This window comes from Falco naumanni, chromosome 3 (genome assembly GCF_017639655.2).
Source record: "Falco naumanni isolate bFalNau1 chromosome 3, bFalNau1.pat, whole genome shotgun sequence".
NCBI classification, from domain to species: Eukaryota; Metazoa; Chordata; class Aves; order Falconiformes; family Falconidae; genus Falco; species Falco naumanni.
In genome coordinates, this window is record NC_054056.1 from 2151867 (window position 1) to 2171940 (window position 20074).

General features: G+C 41.0%; 1 protein-coding gene across 4 annotated transcripts in view; it reads right to left on the reverse strand.

Moving 5' to 3' along the window:
- Positions 1–9273: 9273 nt before the first annotated feature.
- RLF (RLF zinc finger) overlaps positions 9274–20074 on the reverse strand; it is a 41313-nt gene continuing 30512 nt past the window's right edge. For 3 of the 4 annotated variants that reach the window (XM_040585659.1, XM_040585662.1, XM_040585661.1), the window contains 4 exons: positions 19655–19816; positions 19248–19384; positions 16926–17067; positions 9274–14426 (listed from right to left, as the gene is read on the reverse strand). In XM_040585659.1, coding sequence (XP_040441593.1) covers positions 9687–14426; positions 16926–17067; positions 19248–19384; positions 19655–19816 — 5181 coding nt within the window. In that variant the 3' untranslated portion in view covers positions 9274–9686. The remainder of the gene's footprint in view (positions 14427–16925; positions 17068–19247; positions 19385–19654; positions 19817–20074) is intronic. The other variant, XM_040585660.1, reaches the window with a different exon arrangement.

Genomic DNA, 20074 nt, shown 5'->3' on the forward strand with positions numbered 1-20074 from the left:
ACAATATAATTATCAAGTGAATCTGATCAGCTAGGACAATATACTTCTGAATGTGCCCAAGCACTTTCTAGCAGTGTGTAGCGTCCATAGGAGCCTCATATAATAGAGGTCAGAGCCGAACTCCTGCAGTTTTCCCATGGGGTAGCTGTCATCCGGGCCTATCAAATGTCTCTGCTGCAAGGCAAAGAACAGACTAGCACTAAGTGGAGCAAGTTGTGAATCTGCTGCCCAAGATGCTCCAACCTGGGACCACCTAGGTCTGGTCAGGAGGGATCCCCTTGCCTACAGGCTAGGTCAGTGAGGCGTCCCTGGTTGGGCAGGAAGACTGTGACAGCTCCCACTCTTGCACAGCAGGAGCCGCACATTATTGGCCTCAAACTTGACCCGGAAGGTGAGGAGCGACGGACCAAGGATGCTCTAGAAAGTGCAGTAAAACTTGATGTCAGCCCGTTGATCTCTGCAGTTGTCAGTACAGGTATGCGGGAGGGATCCCAAGCTGAGACACAGTGAGAGGGAGTTGCACCTATGGGGATGTCTCTTGCCAGCAGGTCGGAGGAGGTGATCCTTCCCTTCTGCTCATCACTGGGGGGGCCACACCTGGAACAGCCCTCTTGTGCTGGGCTCCCCAGTACAAGGGAGACATGGAGTCAGTGTCTATGGGACAGAGTTCAGTGAAGGGCCGTGAAGATGATGAAGGGACATCTTTAATATGAGGAAGGGCTGAGAGGGCTGATGCTGTTCAGTCTGGAGAAGGCTCAGGGGGCTCTTGCTGATGTGTGTAAATATCTAATGTGAGAGAGTGAAGATGAGGGAGCCAGACTCCCCTCAGCAGTGCCTGCTGGCAGGACAAGAGGAATGGGCACACATAAAAAAACCCATGACATTCTTACCTAAACACAAGAAAATGCTTTTTTTTTTTTTACTGTGAGAGTGGTCAAACACTGGGACAAGTTGTCCAGAGAGTTTGTGGAGACAGTCAATCTTCAGAGACACTCAAAAGCCATCTGGACGTGGTCCTGGGCAACCCACTCAGGCTGATCCTGCTTGAGCAGCAGGTAGGGGCAAGGGAGATGATACCAAGAAGTTTCCTCCAACCTAAATGATTCTTGGGAACCATGGGGAGCCTGTTCTCACAGGTCTGGCAAGTGAACTCCAGAGAGCTATGTTTGCAGCCTTACTTCCTTCTGCATTAGCTCCAAATCCATCAACATTGCGTTAACCAAACCATCAAGGCACAGCTGTAATAGCGCTTCTGGGCCTGGCATCAGGGCACAGGCATTAATCAGGTTAATTAATCAGGTTTTCTCACAGTCCCAAAGATCCAGCAGGTGATCTGGTATAACCTTGGCAACCCAAAGAAAACAGGCTGGGGAAGAGCAGGGTCATTACACCCCTAAATACAGCTGAGTTCTGTAATTAGAGCAGGTGTATGTCCTGCAGGACACAACACCCTCCCTTCTGAAGGAAGAGGTGCACAAGGCTCCAGAGAAAACTCATCCTGCTGTCTGTACTGTTACCCCGCAGTGCTCCTGAGGACTCCTGGGCAGTACTGACACTTGTGCCAGTAGTCCCGTGCAGCAGCTGGCTCTCATCACAAGTGAGAGGTGTACAGGAGCTGTACATTTTCCTCTTTACCTAGTTTTGCTCCGCCTATAACTATAAATCTGGAATCCCTTATTGCACTCATTGTTCTCTGGTTATTATTCTGACACGAGCATGTCTTGTGCTGAAATTGCTACAAAGTTTTATCCATTTCATTGTTGTGTCTACCTTCATATCGTATAGAATCCAAACATCTTTTCCATGCTGTGCTGTTTATCCCAGATGGATCTGAAATCCTGCCCTATCTCCAACTTCACCTCTCCCAAATACTTTTCAGCTGGCTCCATCTGATAACATTAGGAAGTTTTCCACCAGTCTTTGTTATTTTATAGTTTCTGCTGGTTCCCGCTGCTGCTACTCAGCAATACTTACCTGCATCCATTTACATCTGCCATTCTTCCCAGCATTGCACAACATGAGCTCAGATGCTAGAGCTGAATTACCTTTCCCAAATGCAGTGTTCCTGCTTCTCTGTTCATACTCCCTCTTGCCCTCCCTGGTCCACAGTACAATTAACAATTTCAGCAGAAGGCCGCCTGCTTGCATAAGCAGGGAGTTTCTTAGTGACCTAAAATGCAAGAGAGTAGACTCCCGACTGCTACACAGCTCCTCCCTCTTGCTTTAACAGGAACGCTTGAAGGGTGTTCCTTTATTACTGGAGGGATGCGATTTTTGCTGCCGAGGCCAGTCATCTCTGTTCCATCCTTTCACAGAGGTCTTTCCTCACTGCTTTTCCGATCTGGAAGACCAGAAAAGATCTTCCAGAACCACTCTAATAATTTGCAATTTTATTTTATTTTATTTTACTTTTTTTTTTCCCTTCTGGTTTCCAATACAGTGTTCCTGCTGATTAGCTCTGTGCAATACTCTCTGTAAGCTCACACAGCTTCTCTGTGTTATGTGGGGGCAAGACAGAAGAGGCACTCCTCCTCAGCGTGCATTTGCTGTCCAATCAGAGAGCGGTTAGTTTTTCTTCCATCCACTAGACTTTTAATTTCTCAGGTACTACAGTCTGTACTCAAGGTTTAAAGTATTTTTCTTCAGTACAAGTTACCTAGACTAAACACAGTAATACATATAAAGCCTCACCAGTACTTGTCCAAATCCTTTCACCGGCACACTAAAGAGAAGGGAAGTGCAAAAATTAATATTGACTAAACTTGTATTTGCCCCTGGTATAGCAAGCAGTCCCTTGACTGTCTCCTAACACTTTTTTTCTCCTTGCAATGCAGTATGGTTGACTCTAATTCTACCAGAGTAAGCTCTGTTAATTCCTTTTAAAATAAAGCAGTCTGGCACAACACATGTTCCATAAAGCCACTTGTTTGGCTGCTTGCTCTGGGACTCCTCATTGCAGACAGACAGGTATTGCTGCAGAGGAATTCCCAGAATATGGGTTCCTTCCTTTTTAAAAAGGGGGAAGAATTCAAGGTAATTGGCCCCTCCTAGTCAAGCCACCAGAGATCTGCCACAGAGACAAGCAGCTGCTACAGACAGTCCCTGGAGATCAGCTTACTCATGTGAAGGACCATGATGGCTTATAGTGGAAGAACTTGGCGTGCAGGGGACCACTGCAGAGCACAGTCAGGCACGTTCACGTTAGGAAGGCTGTGATTCCAGTCTGACCTGTTATTTTTTTGTGATTCTGTTCTCTTTGAGTAAGCAAATGGCAGGACCTGCACTTCTGGGTAAGGAGATAAAGCCCAAGTTTACTTTTGTAAAGGAAGATGAGATGGATTATAGCATAGGAAAAAAACGGGAGTAGAAAGACCAGAGTATAGAAGAGGGGAAGCCTGCTTAGAGGAGTTTGGGAAACGGAGGGAATGAGATGCCACAACAGTTCAAGTGAACAGCAGGCCTGAGCAAGGATGCAAGCGCATCCAAACGGGACAGAAATCTCACACAACCGTAGCCCCAACTGCATTAGTAACTTCTGAGTTGCAGCCCTATTTCCTTGCACTGTAACGGTAGAAAGGTACTTCATTGTACATCGCTGTTGCTGCGTTTGTTTTCTAATGTTTCAAGGAGGGAAGTTGGAAGCTCGGAGCGGGCGCAAAGGAAACAGCAGGAGATCACAGCTGGGAACAGAGAAGCCGAGACTCCTTTTGGTAGCAATTAGACTTTGACTGCCTCACTCATCGCTGTGAGCATTTGAAGCTGACTTGTATCAGCACTGCCATCAAAAGCCCGCTTCTCTCCCTCTCTCTCTTCCTGTGCTCACACACCTGTGTGGTTTTGTAGTAAGGACCAAAGAATTCATCTGTATTAAAATACTTCAAGCCCTTCTTCTCATGGTTTTCGCCTAACCCAGTTTATTCTGAAGGTAAGCACATCCCTACCTTTCAGAACCAGAGTAAACAGCAAATGTTTTGGGGAAGACAAGGTTACAAAGCCCTCCAAGGAATCAAATATTTATTTAGAGTCAAAACACTCTCTTGGTATTTGGTATCTCTAATGTTAAGTGGAGACAGCATAGGTGCTGCTGAAATGCACAGAGCTTGCCACAGCAGTTCCGGGGACACACGCACCATGCAGAGCACTGTGTAACCTTCCACGAGACACAGTAAGAGGGGTGGTCACGAATCCTCCTTTTTAGCCAGTTCTTGAGATAGCACTTTAGTATCGGTCATCCATCTTATTTACACCAGCCTCAAGTACAACAGAACTTAGTTGTCTGTGGATTTTTCATCACTGACTTCTAATAAAGTAATGCCAACTGAATTTTCTTGGGTTTTTATGCATGACCATTTCTAACTATTAAGCAGAATGACCCGTCAAATACACTAAAAACTAGCCTTTTCTGTAAGCTGGTATGGCCCCCCAGGAGAAATATAGACCTGCCACAACAGAACAGGCACTGCTCCTCTGGGCGAGCTCGTCGCTGGCTGTCACTTCTCTCCTTTCTGGAGGAAGCTCCAGCAATCCACGGGAGCTGGCCAGGCCAGATCCCTCCCCAGCACCGAGCTGAATCCAGACTAATCCCTTACCTACTTCCTCCCCTGCAATCTTGAGACATTTTCAAGGAAGAGCAACAGCTGCCTGTCCCACCCTCACCCCTCCAAACGCGTGGGCATCGCTAAAACCACGGGGGAACCCTGCTGGGGGGAGGCAGGAGCAGAAGGGCTCAAGGGCACCAGCTGTAAACTTTGGGGGGGGGGGGGGCGGGGAGGAGAACAGCTTTAGCACCTGACGGGGCCAGACAAGGGCAAGGTGGTTTCATTTAAGCCCCCCCTGCCCTCTGCCATAACCACGCTCAGATTCTTGACCAGACATGCTCGGACTTAACTGGAAGTTGAATTTCCCTCAAATAATTCACTGCAGCCAAGATGCAGAATTTGTGACGTACAGTGTCACAAGGCTTTATCAGCACCATAAAAATCAAAGATCTTACAAGAAAAGAGACAGACAGACGGAAAGTAAGAAGTAAAACCAGTGAACTAACCTGCTGGCTCTGCTGAGCGCCCTGCCAGAAGCCAGCCCAGGTCTCTGTAACAGTATTTACAGTATTTTACTACCCACGAGAACACTGCAGGGCAGCCCACAGGCTTGGGGGAATCTCAGCACACACAGCCAAGAAACATGTTTTTTCCCATAAAATCCACACACTTGAAATCGGCAATTTAAAAAATGGAAGCGACATACCATGATTGTGAACTTGCACCTATGTTTTCTCAGGTATCTGCTGTTTGCAGTGAGAATCCTTTTTTAGGAAGTCAACATGATGGCGTTCCTTTACTGCAGAGCAAGATGCTTCTCCTGTATGAAAATGAGAAGCTGGAAATGTTGCGTCTTCACTGTACAACAAGTACTGGTAGTCCTTGGAAGGGAAAATGATAGCCTACTCGATGACATGAAAACAGAAACTAAAAACTCTTAACTTCAGACCTTTGCCCTTTTGTGGCCTCCCCCCCGATACCCACCAGTGCCAGGCAGATTGGATAAACAAGCCCAGAAGAAATCGGGATCAGGATGTGGATCCAAACTGTCTAGTCTGATGGTGTAACATCTGTCACCTTGCTGAGACAGCAGTGCATTTTGTGGACGATAAAGAAGTGGGGTTCAAAGACTGAAACACACTGTCAGTACCTGAAATGGGCAAGACGTTACTTCTATAACTAGAAATAGCCGATGGACCAGTGCAACACTGGTGTCTTTCAACAGAAATACAAATACAACCTGAGACCAGAGTATTGAAAATCCCAGTAGCTGCCTACTCAACAGGACCTACAAAATACTTCAGAGATGCAACGTGTAGAAGCTTGCCCTTTGTATATTGGTGGTGATTTACCATATGCACTAACTCTTACTTGTTAAGAGCAGAATACCTTGGAGGAGCTTCACACGTGACTGTTCCGTGGGACTGCAGAACTACGGTTGTCACAAAAATTATGCTTAATATGCAAATTTGTTTATACAACAATTGGCAGGGTTAATTTTTTTAACAGTAAAGCTGAACACCCAAGAACTTTAATACACAGCTTAAACAGTAGGATTGTATAAAGGTAATTTTGTACCATTTTATAGAGTTCTTTGGTGGCAAATTTGCAGCAGAGCTTATGTGAACAGCATACAAGGAACGCAAACTCATTCGAAGTCACAGCTTTAAAATGATCCAGAATTTGGGAGAAGGAAGGAGTAAGCCATGCTCCAAAGGGAGAGGCAAGGCTGCACCACTGTTTATTTTGTTAAGTCGTGCTACGCAGCAATTTATCTAGGAGTCTTAGACAAACTCTTACAAAGCTTTTATCTTTTACACAGAAAAGCTTCACCCATGCCAGGCAGAAACTCTTTTGTTCCTTAATTTCTGGACAACTTGTGGTCCCAGGTTTTTTGTTTTGGTTTGGTTTGTTTGGGGCTTTTTTTGTTTTTTTTTTTTTTTTACATTAAAAAAATTAATTCACACATTCCATAATGTTGCTCACTGTGAACATAGCTTCCTACTGAGCAGAAAGTTATCAGTCATCAGTGCCAACTCCAAGAGGCAACAGCAGAAAAGAAACAATCTGAAGAAAGTTTAAGTACAATCAAACTTGAGAATTGGTCAAGTGTAAAATGAAAAGGAAACTGTGATGAGGGAGTTAAAGAGAAACCTTGTCCAGCTGCAGGTTACAACATGGGCACAACAGAGCATGGGAAATGGGGGGGGGGGGGGGGGGGGTGGGCAGCTCAGATCAGCAATCAGAGCGGTACCATTTGTGGCATTTCTAAAACAGTGATGTCTCTATTCGCCAAGAGCCTCCAGTGTTCAATTAGAGGAAGGTCTAGCGAACGATGTGTAAATGAAGTCTAAAAGAATAAATGCAAAATTCTCTTGAAGGCTTTTCTTGTGTACATAGGTAAAACCATCACAGCAAACTATTATCCCACGTAAATTTCCATCTGACAGCTAAGAAACTGTCACCTAACCCAATGAAAATGGAATGCAAAAATTCTGTGTTTAAATACTTTCAGGCTTGCAAGGACATTGTAACTATTCCAGAACTACTACTACAAAAAAATAATCTGTAAGATTACATTATTTGCAACACACAACCTTAAATACCCCGTTTACCAAAAGCTGCATCTACACCATAAAGCAGCCCCTTGGAATTAAAACCCGGTATTAATTTTTAAATTTTCCTCTGGTTTCTGGCTTACGTAAACATGTAGAGTAACACCTCTCAGACTTCTTATGAAAACAGAGCTGTCCTCACGTCACTCAAGACAACTTCAGGTCCTTGCACGGAGCAGACTTCCATCAGTGTGTGCTCATGGATGGGAGTGGCAGTCAGCATCAGACATGATGCAGTTGTCTGAGGAACATACAATTTTGTTACCTTCAAAGAGGAGTCAGCCTAAGGAGTCATCACAAAATTGTCTCCTACCTTTGAAGTCTGCAGATACTTGCTTTGGTGGAATCGGTTTCTCTTGGCTGTTCCCCATGCATAAAGTTCTTCACTGGTCTCTTGTGGCTCAGCTAATTTATTACCACATTTAAGTATCAGTCTTGCATTTCATAATTTCCATTTTCCTGACTGTACTCGCAGCATTTTAAGTTGTAGGAAGCCATCAACCATACCAAAACTACTTTTTAAAAGGTGTGGTACATTTTTAGGACTACACAAAGCAGAAGCTTGCACACTGCCTTTGTCTCACCACTTCTCTGGTCTGTGGCATATATGTACCCTTTCTGTCTCGTTTCATTCCTGCATTCTCATCTGATTTTTCTCATTCCAAGTAAGTATTTTAAGTGCTTGAATTCTTCAATACTGTCATATCTGAACCTGTGATTATCTAGTGAAAATAAAGCTGCTTGACCAGAAACTGAAGGCTCAAAACCTCAATGTATTTACTGTAAATGCTGATCAATTTTCTTTCTTTAGGCACTGAAGGGGACGGACTGCTTTGTGGGATACTCAAAAAACCCCAGTACCGTACTGGTACCTCTCTAGGCACATTACCTTAAGCAGACATCACATAGAATCACAGAATCATTTAGGTTCGGAAAGATCATCATGCCCAGCTGTAAATTTTTATTATGTTTACAGTTAACCCCTCTTCCTGTTCTGAGATCCTGAAAGATTCAAGTATGTCTGAACATGACACAAACTTGACATTAAAAGGTAATTTTTTTTTTTTTAAAAAAAAAGACAAAAATTACGTTGGAACACACTTCCATCTACTTCAGGTGTCCGACCTTTTGACCCTAACTTCCATTTTTAAAAGCTAGTGAGAAGATTCATGCACCATACACTTTTCATAACAAGAAGCTTACAGTTTACAGAAAGGAAACAACAGGAAAAGATACGCAATAAACTATACTTCTCCTGCTTGGTGTACAACATTTAATTTAACTCTTTATTTTAAGAATGCCCCAAAAAGTTTTGCAAATGTAGTATGAAGATGGCATTTCTGCCTAGTTTTGGTCATAATGCAGTTCCCCAGATTTTTTTTAATTGCCTTCTTCATTCCTGCACCCAGCCAATATTCATAGTTATTTTTAAACATTTCCCCAAGTTTTCTCCATTTCCATTCCACTGCTACTTTTCAGATCGCAGTATAAAACCCAAAACACTACAACAAAACCCATGCCCTCAATCAAGAAGCTGCGATTGCTACTTGCTCATTAACATCCTCACAGAGACTGGGAAATAGCACTCACAGGGCAAACAGATTCCGGCCCTCACGACGTATCCAGAAGTATAGCAAGAAATGAGACACAGCAGAACAAGAAACAGATCTTAAAATATTAATTACTCTTCTGATGAATCTTCCAGCTAGGTTTTATTCGTTATCGAAAAAGCTAAACAGGGAATCCAAAATGTGCTCTGATACTTTCACATGACACAACTGTCTCGGAAGCCTGGCAGCGCTCTTCCAACACTTACGTTGTACCATACGCTCTCTGAAGCATCTTCTTCCTTTAAAGGGAAAGGTAACTAGGACTTCCTCATCTCTACGTGGCAAGTGCTTTCTGCCTGTACTAATTCTAATTCTTTCAAGACTGAAAAAAGCACAGAGCATATTACAAAATAAAATGTAATACTTTTTCCTGTATCTATACTGTTTTATCAGTCTTATAAATTATCTACAAATGCATAAAACTTAAGCAACATTGTCCAATGCACTCAGAATGGTCCCAAATTCAATTACAAGTAAACCAAATTAAAGATTTATTGTACAGTAAACAGATGGGTGAAAAACTGTAATTTATTGAAACTCATAACTCAAAAAATATAAGATGCTGTAGTGTACAATATGTTACACAAAGCACCCTAGGGTGCACATTCAAGTCAAGTAATAACTCCATCATCCCCCAAACCCTGGTACCCTAGTACTTGTTCCATATACAATCATGCACGTTTACTCTTCAAGAGGAAGACCCCAGTATTCTGATGTGTTAAATAGCACCAATATCGGCATAGCCCACTGAAAAAAATGGGGAGCTAAATTAACTTGGCCAATAATTTTGACAGATAATATACATTCATGGAATTGAACAGTCTAAACTAACCTAAACAGTGTGTACTGTAACAATTACTGTTCTAATTTGAAGTTCTCCCCATATAGCAGTAGTGAAGGCAATCTGCTCTAAGCAAAACTACTTACGAACTTCCTACACAAAGCTCATCTGTCTTTTTTGTTGGAAATAAGTCTATGAGGGGTGTGGAAAACTTGGATCTTTCAAGAACAACTACTGGTCTTAAGTAATGAAGCTGTTTTAAGGCAAGGTCTCCACAGTCCGTTAGTGCCTTGTCCAAGATTGCCCTCAAATTTTCTAAAGAAGGGGCAGATGACGATTCTGACAACAAGGGCTGGATTTCTGTTAGCTGCCCATGATTATTTTGGGTTACGAGTACATTTTCATCGTTTACAAAGTTATTTACTGGTGTCTCCCCTTGACCGTCTCCCTCTTTCTCCAAGGTTTTACCTGCTGGCAACTGCTCAGGAGACTCCCATTCTACTACCTCATCAAAATCATCGTCGTCGTCGTCATCTTTTCCCTCGCTTTCCTGAATAAATTTTAAAAATGAAGACTCAAACCCCATTGGTTTATATGTCTTTAAATCAAATAATTTGGACACTGGAGGCTTCTGAGTTTTGTCTTTTGTAGCACAAAATACATTTCTTTCTGCATTTTGATTAACTGCACTATTTTGACATCCTTCTGGGTCTTTCTCTCTTGGCAACTCTAATTGTAAACTGGAGAAGTACGAGCTATTCTCTCTTTCACTATTTTCAGGGAAATCTTCAGGTTTACACATAACTGTCTCCCTGACGTTAGACTCTTCAAAACAGGTGTTCTTTGAACTGTGGTTACATTTTAAAGTGCCGGAATACATAAAGGCACTGGCATCAAAACTCACACCACCTGATGGACATCTTTTTTGGTCGTCATTGCTCACATCTTGAGGATCATGATCAGTATTTGGAACAAGAGGTTTTTCACTTTCCTGCACACACTCGGGGTTAGCTGCTTTATCCTCTTTTACACCTTTTTTATCCAAGTCTAAAGCGGTTCCGGAGCAGGACTGTTTTTCAATCATTATGCCACATTTAACACAAACAACAAGTTTCTGAATCTGTTGCTCTATGTACATATTGGTCATCTGATGTGTGCGCTTATAGTGCCTCACTATACTGCTCTCCAATTTGACAACAGACAAACATCCCTGAACCATGCAAGGGTACTGGGTCTGGTTAGATTTCTCTTTGCACATTTGTAGGGCTTCCTCTTTTGTTTTGAAATTCATCAAATGCTTTTCTCTACTCCTGATAATTCGTTTAGATTTTTCTTTTACCTGCTTCCCATTCTGCTTGCTTACGTCAACACCATCTTTCAAATAACTTTGTTCATTTTTATCTTTATCTTGATTATCTTCCTCCTCTTTCTGATTTCCAAAGAGACTATCATAATATTCACTATGTCGGAAATACACGTGTTGAGAGTAGTGACTGTAATTAGTGAAAATTCGATCACAGCCATTAAGGTCACAATGGATTTCAAAATCTTTGTTTAATTTCTCTTCACTGTCATGTTCTTCTATTAGGTGCTGTTTAAGCTTATCAAAGGTATAAAATACAGCAGGGCAATGGGCTTGGTTACAAACAAATCTTGCAGATTCAGCTTCAGAAAGCAGTTTTTGATCCTCTAAGTGTTCATTGTGGAAGTCACTACAGTGCTTAGCAAGAGATTTGGAACATAAAAACCGCTTACCACACTCTTTGTATTTGCATGCAAATATTTTTTTACATTTGACAAGTTCCCTTTTTGTTCTTGCTTTGTCTTTTTCTAAGCAGAGCTGTTCTTTATTGTACTGGTGAACAGTTCTATAATGGCGAATCAAACCTTTCTGGTTGGTAAATGCAGAGTTGCAACTTTTATGTATACAATGAAATGGTTTGTGGTACTTATGCAATATGTAACATAAGTTTCCTTTAGCAACTGTTCTTTTGCTTCCTCTTCCCTGTCTTGCTTCCAGTTCTTCCCTGTGACTGTCCAGAGAAGCTGTATTAGATGTTTTTCTTGTTACATTATTGTCTGTCTCTTCACTGGACTCCAAATCTGTCTCAGAACTAGTGTCTTCCTTCTTCGGATGACACAGCTGCTCTGAGTAGTCCGAATGTTCACTGCATTCAATGCTGGTTGCGCAGACAGGTGTTGGAACACCGCTATTTTTACGCACGTCACCTGTACATAAACCTACAGGATCAAATTTTTCATTAGAGCAGACCTTGTGAGTGACCCTCTCACAGCCAATTTGATGTTTGTTTCTATAGTGAATTCTAAGGTGTGTTTTTCTTGTAAATGATCTTTGGCAAATATGACACTTAAACGGCGAGTACCGATGCTGAAACATATTTAACTGAAGAACCATTTCCTTGGAATAGTTATGCTTTTTAACGTAATGCATTAGGAGAGCTTCTCTGGTCACAAACTCACACGTACATCCTTGACATTCACAGAAAAAGGGTTTAGCTGCCAGTTGAGTAAGGTACTGGCTGGGTAAATTATCTTGTTGCTCTTGAAGCTGAAATTTTGAGGTAGTTCCATCTACAGACCCGGGGCACTTGGCATCCCTAGATGAGTAGGACTGTAAGGAGCCCAAATAAGACTTGTGTTTTGAAGAATTCTGAATGTTAGAATTTTTCAAGCTTAGGTGTTTCAAGCCTAACATTAGTTCCAACATGTTATCTTCAATATTTGATTCTTTAGAGCTGTCATAAAAAGATGTTTCTGGAGAAGAAGGACATGTTTCCTCTTTCAGGCCATTGTTTCCTTTACCATCTATAGTACAATATGAGCTTTCTGGAGAGTCAGCATTTGTGTCTGAATTATGACCTAACTCTGTAGTAATGTCTGCAGGGAATCTGCTGTCCTGAGTGTCACTCATCAGATCGAGAAAGTCTTTAGTTTTCATCTCTGTATGTTTTTTACCTTTAAAATTATACGGATGGGGTCTGCGAAGGTGTTTTTGGATACTTCTGGAATTTTTGTGTGTAGAACAGCAGCCTTCAAAACCACAGGAAAGATTTTTTTCATCGAAGCCAACTGCCACATTGGAACACTGTTGTTTCACATCTGCTGGATGGAAGACCTCTTCCTGGGACAGGAGAAAACCTGGGACCGCCTGATTGTGAACCATTGTTTCAATCATCAGAGGAGACACCTGGCCTTGGTTTACCGCAGCACCTGTGCTGTGCTCCCCACAATGAAGACTGCAATTACTTTCACTGTCTAGATCTTCACTATCAGAGAGAGCTTCTTCCTTAATCTGCGGAACTTCCTGAGAGCCTGAGGGATCCAAGTTATCATTCAGGCTGGAATTTTCAGATTGTTCAAGCAGCTGAGGCTCTGGAAGATAACTGCATTTGTCTTTTGAAACTGACGCCTCAAGTTTGAAAGTCTGCTTCACTTGCCCATTTGAGACTTCAATATTATGCACTGCAAGGTGATTTTGAAATTCAGTTTTTGAATAATAAAACTTTTTGCAACCAAAGAAGTTGCAGGTGTACGATGCATCTCTGAAGTGCTGCGCCTCATGATGGTAAAGCTGCCCTAAGTCACTGAAAACAATATTACAGCCATTTAGCTCACATTTATAACGAAGATCATCATGTGTTTGTTTGTGATTGAGAAGCTCGTTAACTGACCCAAATCTAGCGTAACAATCCATTGACACACACATATACGGCTGAGGCCCACAGTGCACACGTTCATGCTCCCGCAAATGAAAGGATGTCATGAAGTGTCGGCGACAGAAAGCACATTTCTCTCTCCTGTTTTTCATATCCAAGTAGTGTTTTGCATTCTCATCGTTGTTTTGATGCTCAGCTTTCAGATGTACACTTAAGTATTTAAACTGTTTAAATACTCTAGAACAATCTGTTCCGGGACACGGATATATGTCTCTGTCTTGTAGCTGGCAATTTTCCAGTTGGCTGAACGTGACGTATTCGTGTGTGTCATTTTCGAAGTTTTCAGGCAGCTGTGGCTGATCTGACTTTTCCTGAAACGCTGGAGGCGGGCTGCTGGAAGCTGTTGTCTTTTGTGGTGATCTCTCTTTTTTCAGTATGATTTTCTTTTTAGGTCTGTGCGTTCTACTAGGTGGCATTTTAACATGTTCCATTACATGTGGTACAAAAAATTCTTTTCTCTTGAACTTTTTTGTACACACTGGACATGTATAAACACCATCTTCCATATGCATCTTAGAATGATGCAGTATTCTAGCCTCTATACACTCCCTTTTGCAGAGCACACAAAAAAATTTGTATTGAAGCCATCTCTGATACCTTTCTGAAGAACCAATGGGTTTTTTCACTCTTGCTTTTTCTTTAGGGTGGTTCATTGTGTCTTTTCCATCATAATATTTATGATCTTTAGTCTCATCATAGTCACTAAAGAAAGTGTCTAACATGTCGGTTTCATTGATCGACATATTACAACTTGCATCATCCTCTGAATCAGAAGCTACTTTTCCTAACAGTTTAAGGCAATGTCGCTTTAAAGTCTTCCAGTCCCAAAATTCAGGATCAAATGGCCAATATGCTTTTAAAGCTAACAGCAGCTCACAACGGAGTGAATTTGGAACCATTGCATTTTCTTCATCAAATTTTTGATCTGGTTGCATATAGAGCTCTTCCAACACATTAAATCCACTCAAAGTTGGCTCGAGTAAAAATTCCGTGAGCTGACAAGCTCTCCTAACTTCAAGGTCTTCTGGTAAAAGGCATGCAATTGTTTTACATACTGATGTCTTCATTTCATCACTTCCGTTTGATCTGATCTGAAGGGCTCTCACACATAACAGAACAGACACAGCAAGTCCTGCTTCTTCTGCCTGTTATAAAAGAACAAAACAAACCACACAAAAAAAACCCAAAAAACCAAACAGCCACAAAACAAATGTTACTTTTCTTTGATAAGTACATTTTCTCGAGAACTGTTCTGTGAAAAAAGTGTGCAATGAGAGCATCCAACAGACTACAGCCTGCTCAGAGTGTACTCAGGCTTCTGAGAGTTAAGTGCCCAAGTCACTTGCACGCTCCAAAAAGTTGTGGTTTATTTCACATGAGGAACCTGGTCTACCTCGCAAGCGAGGGGAGCCACTTCATGTTTAGGGCACTCTGAAGAGTCACACAAACGAGTTTAGGCATTAGATGTTGCAAAACATCCTTCTGACCCCTCTCTCTCTTCACTGAGTGACTCTCAATCGTAACTAAAGTCAGAGAATTGTGTAAAGTCTCCACACACATTCCTTCTGCAGCACCCTAACAGGATATGGATTCAGAAGGTGCTGTACTGTGTAATAAGGAAATTAATGTAAATTTACACCCTGAAACAAAATAACCTTCAAGAGCATAAGCAGGACAGTACCAGAAATGATTCATGAAGGTAACTGGCATTTCACTTCCAAACATTTTCTAAGGAGTCTATGCAACTTTAAGGTGCTGCTCAATAGCACCAGGAAGATACCTACAAATATAATTCAAATGCTGATTTAAAAAACCCCGATACATTCCAAATTTTACATGGACAAAATGGAAAGTTACCTTGTTCCAAAATCATACTTTTCAGCATAAACAATCTGAATGCATTAAATAACTATTTAGTCATTATTAGTGAAGATAAGTAACAGTTAAAATATTTATGAATAGTGCAGAGAGATGATATGTGGCTAACAGAACTACGCCCACACCAGCTCAGGTGGTAAAAATCCAAAAGAACTAAGAACAAGTTAAAACAATTAGCAAGCTCTTATACTCGCTGTGCATGACCTATTGCAAGTCATGCAATACTTCTTTAATTCAATAACAGCATTAATTTGCTAGACAGCAATAAAAACCCTACTTCTCCAGGAGGAGAATTTTTAATATGGTTTAGAAGGAAACACAGAAAGAACTGTTACATAATTAACAATGCATTATGCTTTATATATAAAGTGCCCATTCACACACATTTTAAAAGCAGAAATAGGCCAACTTCAGAGAAATTTGGAGCAAACGCTTCTCTCTGCCATCACTGCTGGAATTCACCTATGCCAAATTAGAGTTCCAGACTCTCTATGGTCTGTCAAAAGGACAATCATGTAACGTTTCTCATCTCTACTGTGACTACCATAGGGATTTGATAATTGCTTTTCTCTTATCAAATCACACTTGATAAGTAATTTCGTTCACAGCATTAACTCTAGCCAGTGAAAGACTCCCAGGCAAAGGAACCTGAAGCTAGAGAGAAATTTAATTGAAAAAAGGAACCCTGTTTCATCCATAATCCATTTGATGCCTTAACTCTGAATTAACTCATCTCCATATAAGAATGCAAAAAGATGAGCAAATCTGGGATGGTACTGTTAACTGAAACATTCATAAAACTGCAATTCATGTGGGAAATTCTACTCCACATGTGCAAAACTATACTGTTTTTCAGGAAGAAATATCTGAAATCTTTTGGAAATGGTGACATTCCTAAGGGAAAATCCCGTATCTAATTTAAGGCCCGTGATCCATCTAATACAGTTACTAAAACAGTTAAAATCCTGTTATTATCAGCTTACTTATTTTCTCCTCTGTTAAAGTGTGCCTGATTAATTCTCATTCATAATTGCCTTCCACGAATCTGGCTTCATATAGACACAGGAAATTTCAGCCTAACCAATTCCAGAAGTCAGAGTAGCCATCCAAGGAAGACAGATACATCCTACTGAGCAGCTACCCAGATTTAACCACAGCTACCCCTTCCGCTTTGCTTAGGAAAACGTGCTACATTTGCCTCCTGGGTAGATGGATCAATTAAAGTCTTTCCATTACTGCTCAAACAGAGGTTGCAGTTTTTTAAAAATTTCTGTTAAGCATTTCTTGAACCTTCCTGCAACTGTCTAGATATGTATTAGGACAGAAGGTACAAGTCCAGATGTGATGGTATCACACATTTTAAGGAAAAGATACTTTCTCAGAACACAATAATACGAGACATTTAAGCCAAGTCTCCATTTCTTAGAGATGCTGCAGAAAATTGTTGCTGTGCCTCGCTTCTAAACGAGGATCGGATCAAAACACAGCCATGTTTTGTTTGCAAAAGACTGACAGACTGTATTTTCGGAGTAACAACCAAACCATTCCACATTGTTTGAAGGTCACTTCATTGTGTCAAGATGACACAAAACTAAAATGGCAGACATTGCTCAGAGATTTTTATTAGTAAGTTATTAGGCACTTAATCAGAAAGTATGAATAATGAAATAAACTATATTTCATATAAGTTCAGTAGACCTATTAACAATAAATTAATGTAAACAGTTCTGTCTGCATCCAAAAACTCTGGACTGCAGCTTACTTACTTCAGACTGTATGACTCTTATCAAGAAAAATAAATGCTGTAGTGTCTTGGCAATGATGCCAAACTGACGACATCTCTCCAAAAAGGAATCTAAAGAAGGATCTATTCTTCTCTGCAGTTTGCTCCAGAAAAGCGTCAATTCCCTGCAAAGAGTTGAAAGCTGAATGTAAAAAAAAATGCAGATATACACAATTTGTCCATAGTCTACACACTTTAGTTCAGAGTTGACCACAACGATTTAAGTGTTATTAAAAAACAGAATACGCTTCAATTGGGTCTTGATCTCAGAGAGATGCTGAAGAGAACTGTGCCTTACTCCTACACAAGCATCAGATCAAAACACAGTGTGTCTCCTGTTATTTAATGGGGAAAGACACTGGCAACAGGATTAATCTCGCTTACTGCAGGCATCTATGGCTTAGCTGCATAGACTGCCTTTCCAGACAAGAAAGGCACCACCCCACCTTAGAGCCTTAACTTTTCACACAAAAGTTTAAAATAGGCAAGATGAACCATAATGTAAAGTAGCCACTTCTCTCCCACTAGGCAAGTAGCTTAGATGTTGACATCTACATTTAAATGATGTAACTGCCACTCACTGCTTTAGAAGATTTAGAAGATGACAGTATTTTATCTCTCCTTGGAGAATAAAGCAATCAGCCAGCTCAGAACTACTGCCCAGAGCAGTATTACTTCAATAAAGTTCCAAGCACGACAGATACCTCCAGTCTTAAAAGTAGCATTACATATTATTTTACGATTATCAGCAACAATCATTGCAAAATCTCCAGTTTTGGTGAGGAATAACATATATAAACCTAAGTTTGCTTTCATCTTCAGCCGTGAGTTACAGGACCTGAAAGTTTCATTGAAATTCTAACTAGTTTCAGTTCAGTCTTTGTACTGCAAGCAAAAAAAAATGCCCACAGTTGTCACAAAAGAAATAAATGTTATTCTGTAAAACTAAATGCCTCATTGGTGAAGTCTGTTCTCCAGTCCCAATAGTACCAAAGTCTCAGCTACAGGTGAAGGTGAAGTTCAACTCTCTTCATTTCCACCCTAGGGATACAGCTTTTAGACAGAACTGCTTAACAAGTCTCCTTGGACAACAGCAAATCATGTAGTTCACCCTGGAAGAACGTTAGTTGTTGTTTTGTTTGTTTGTTTTTGTTTTTTCTTTAAAAAGAGAAGAGGGGATGGACTTCAGCCTTGTATCTCTTTGGACATGGCTCTAATCTAATCTGTAATGACATTTTGGTAGTGAAAAACAGTAAGCCCCTAGAACTTCCAAGTGTGCTGGACTCTGCTGCCTTGAGTCTTCCACAAGTTCGTTTCCCTCTACGAGGCATGCTTTTGCTTAAAAAGACATTTCTAGCCTGAAACAGAAGCAACATGCAAATACTTCTGGCCTTTTTGTACGGCTGATCAGACCAGGGTGAACTGCATCAACCTGCTGACACTTCAGTGCTGTGAAAACTTTCCTTAACGGCTTTAAAATGTGGAGTAGATGAACATGCCACAGCTGAGCAAGTCCCAGTTCCCAAGATAAACTCCAGATGTTTGGTAACATCAAGCTTCATCTAGAACATTCAGCCATGCCTTGAAAGCTGAAACTACAAATTCATTTTTTAAGGGGCAGAAAATAGCTTCCCTACTTCGGCTCTAGCAGTTTGCCGCTGCTGAAACAGAGATGCAAAAAAGTTTTGGATCTCCAGCTAGTTATGAGGGCAGAGATGTTTTACAGTGGCTATTTGGCCAAGATCTAGTACTACAATTCCCAGAGTTACAGAAACTGCAAAAATATATGAAGAACTATAAGGCGGCTTTTAGGAGCAGGGGGGTGGGGTAGGCAGGGAGAGAAAAAGTTAAAGGATGCTGCCTCTGCACATTGGTACTACTTACATCTCTACAGAGGAAGGGGAAAAAAAAGGTATCACACTATCATGGGTCTAAGTACTCAAGAGTTAGGAACCAAACTCCTAAGCTTTGTGGTTGTAATTAAATATCAACCAAGACAGCACTGATCCACTACTCAGAGCTACTATATCGCTGCAGCATTACTATTAATGCCAACAATATGAGTACTGTCTCATTTTTCAACAATTTAAACATTACTTTTGTCTAGCTGCTCTATTACTGTAGCAAGATGAATCCTTATTTATTTTTTTCACAAGTTATCTAGAAAGTGCTTCAGTCTGATGCGCTTCTCAAGTTAAAGATACATCCACTTTCTCTACATATTTTTGTACTATATATTACTCAACTCACTTGCACTGAAGCCAGTGAGGAATAGTTAGGAGTAGCAGTAATACTTATTACTTACCAAGAGCAATACACATTTGCTGTTTGAAGCTGATGAGTAAGGTATGTTGTACAAAGAATAAATGCAGTGTTTTCTTGTCCCTCAGATTCCAGATTACATATGATGTCCAGTACTTCTTTGCAATCTACCTTTGCAATCTTAAAGAAAGAAAAGAAAATTAAAAGAAAAGGCACTTTACGGTCAGAGCGTTTACAGAAGAAATGTTTGTTTACTGTATTCAAAGGAAATGGTCTCACAAACACATAACAAAACACTAAGTCTCCTTTTAATACCCAGAGCTCTTACCACACCTTTCAGCTACAGAACGGCACGAGAAGTTCATGTACGTTAGTTCTGATCCCTTCTCAGTATTAGTTTTCTCTGGGACCATCTTCCATTTTGGGCAGCTCAGCAAAATACTTACATACAGGCAACAGTATATCTAAAACTTCCCAATCCTCCTCTGCACTTGAAGACACCCATTTTCTTTCTTTTTGAAAACTGAAACCCAGGTCCAAAAAGATCAAGAGATGTGAAAAAGCCAGTGTCTTGTCCTTTTTGTCCGTATGTGCCGATTCTGAACAATCACACTCCAAAACATGATGTTAAAAATAGAAGTGGTTAGAGAAGAGAGAAATCCCATGGAAGCTCTGAAAAGCGTACTTAAAGGTAGCACCTCGTCATGTATCAAACCAGGGCACTAGCTTGGTTATAAGTCAAGTATTTTAGACCACAACAGTAATTACAAAGTGCCTTTCATATTAAGCCAACACTGGTTTCAATACATGTTTTCCACTGGATCTATTCCACCTCACAGAACAGATTGCACTGAAGCAACATCTACTTTA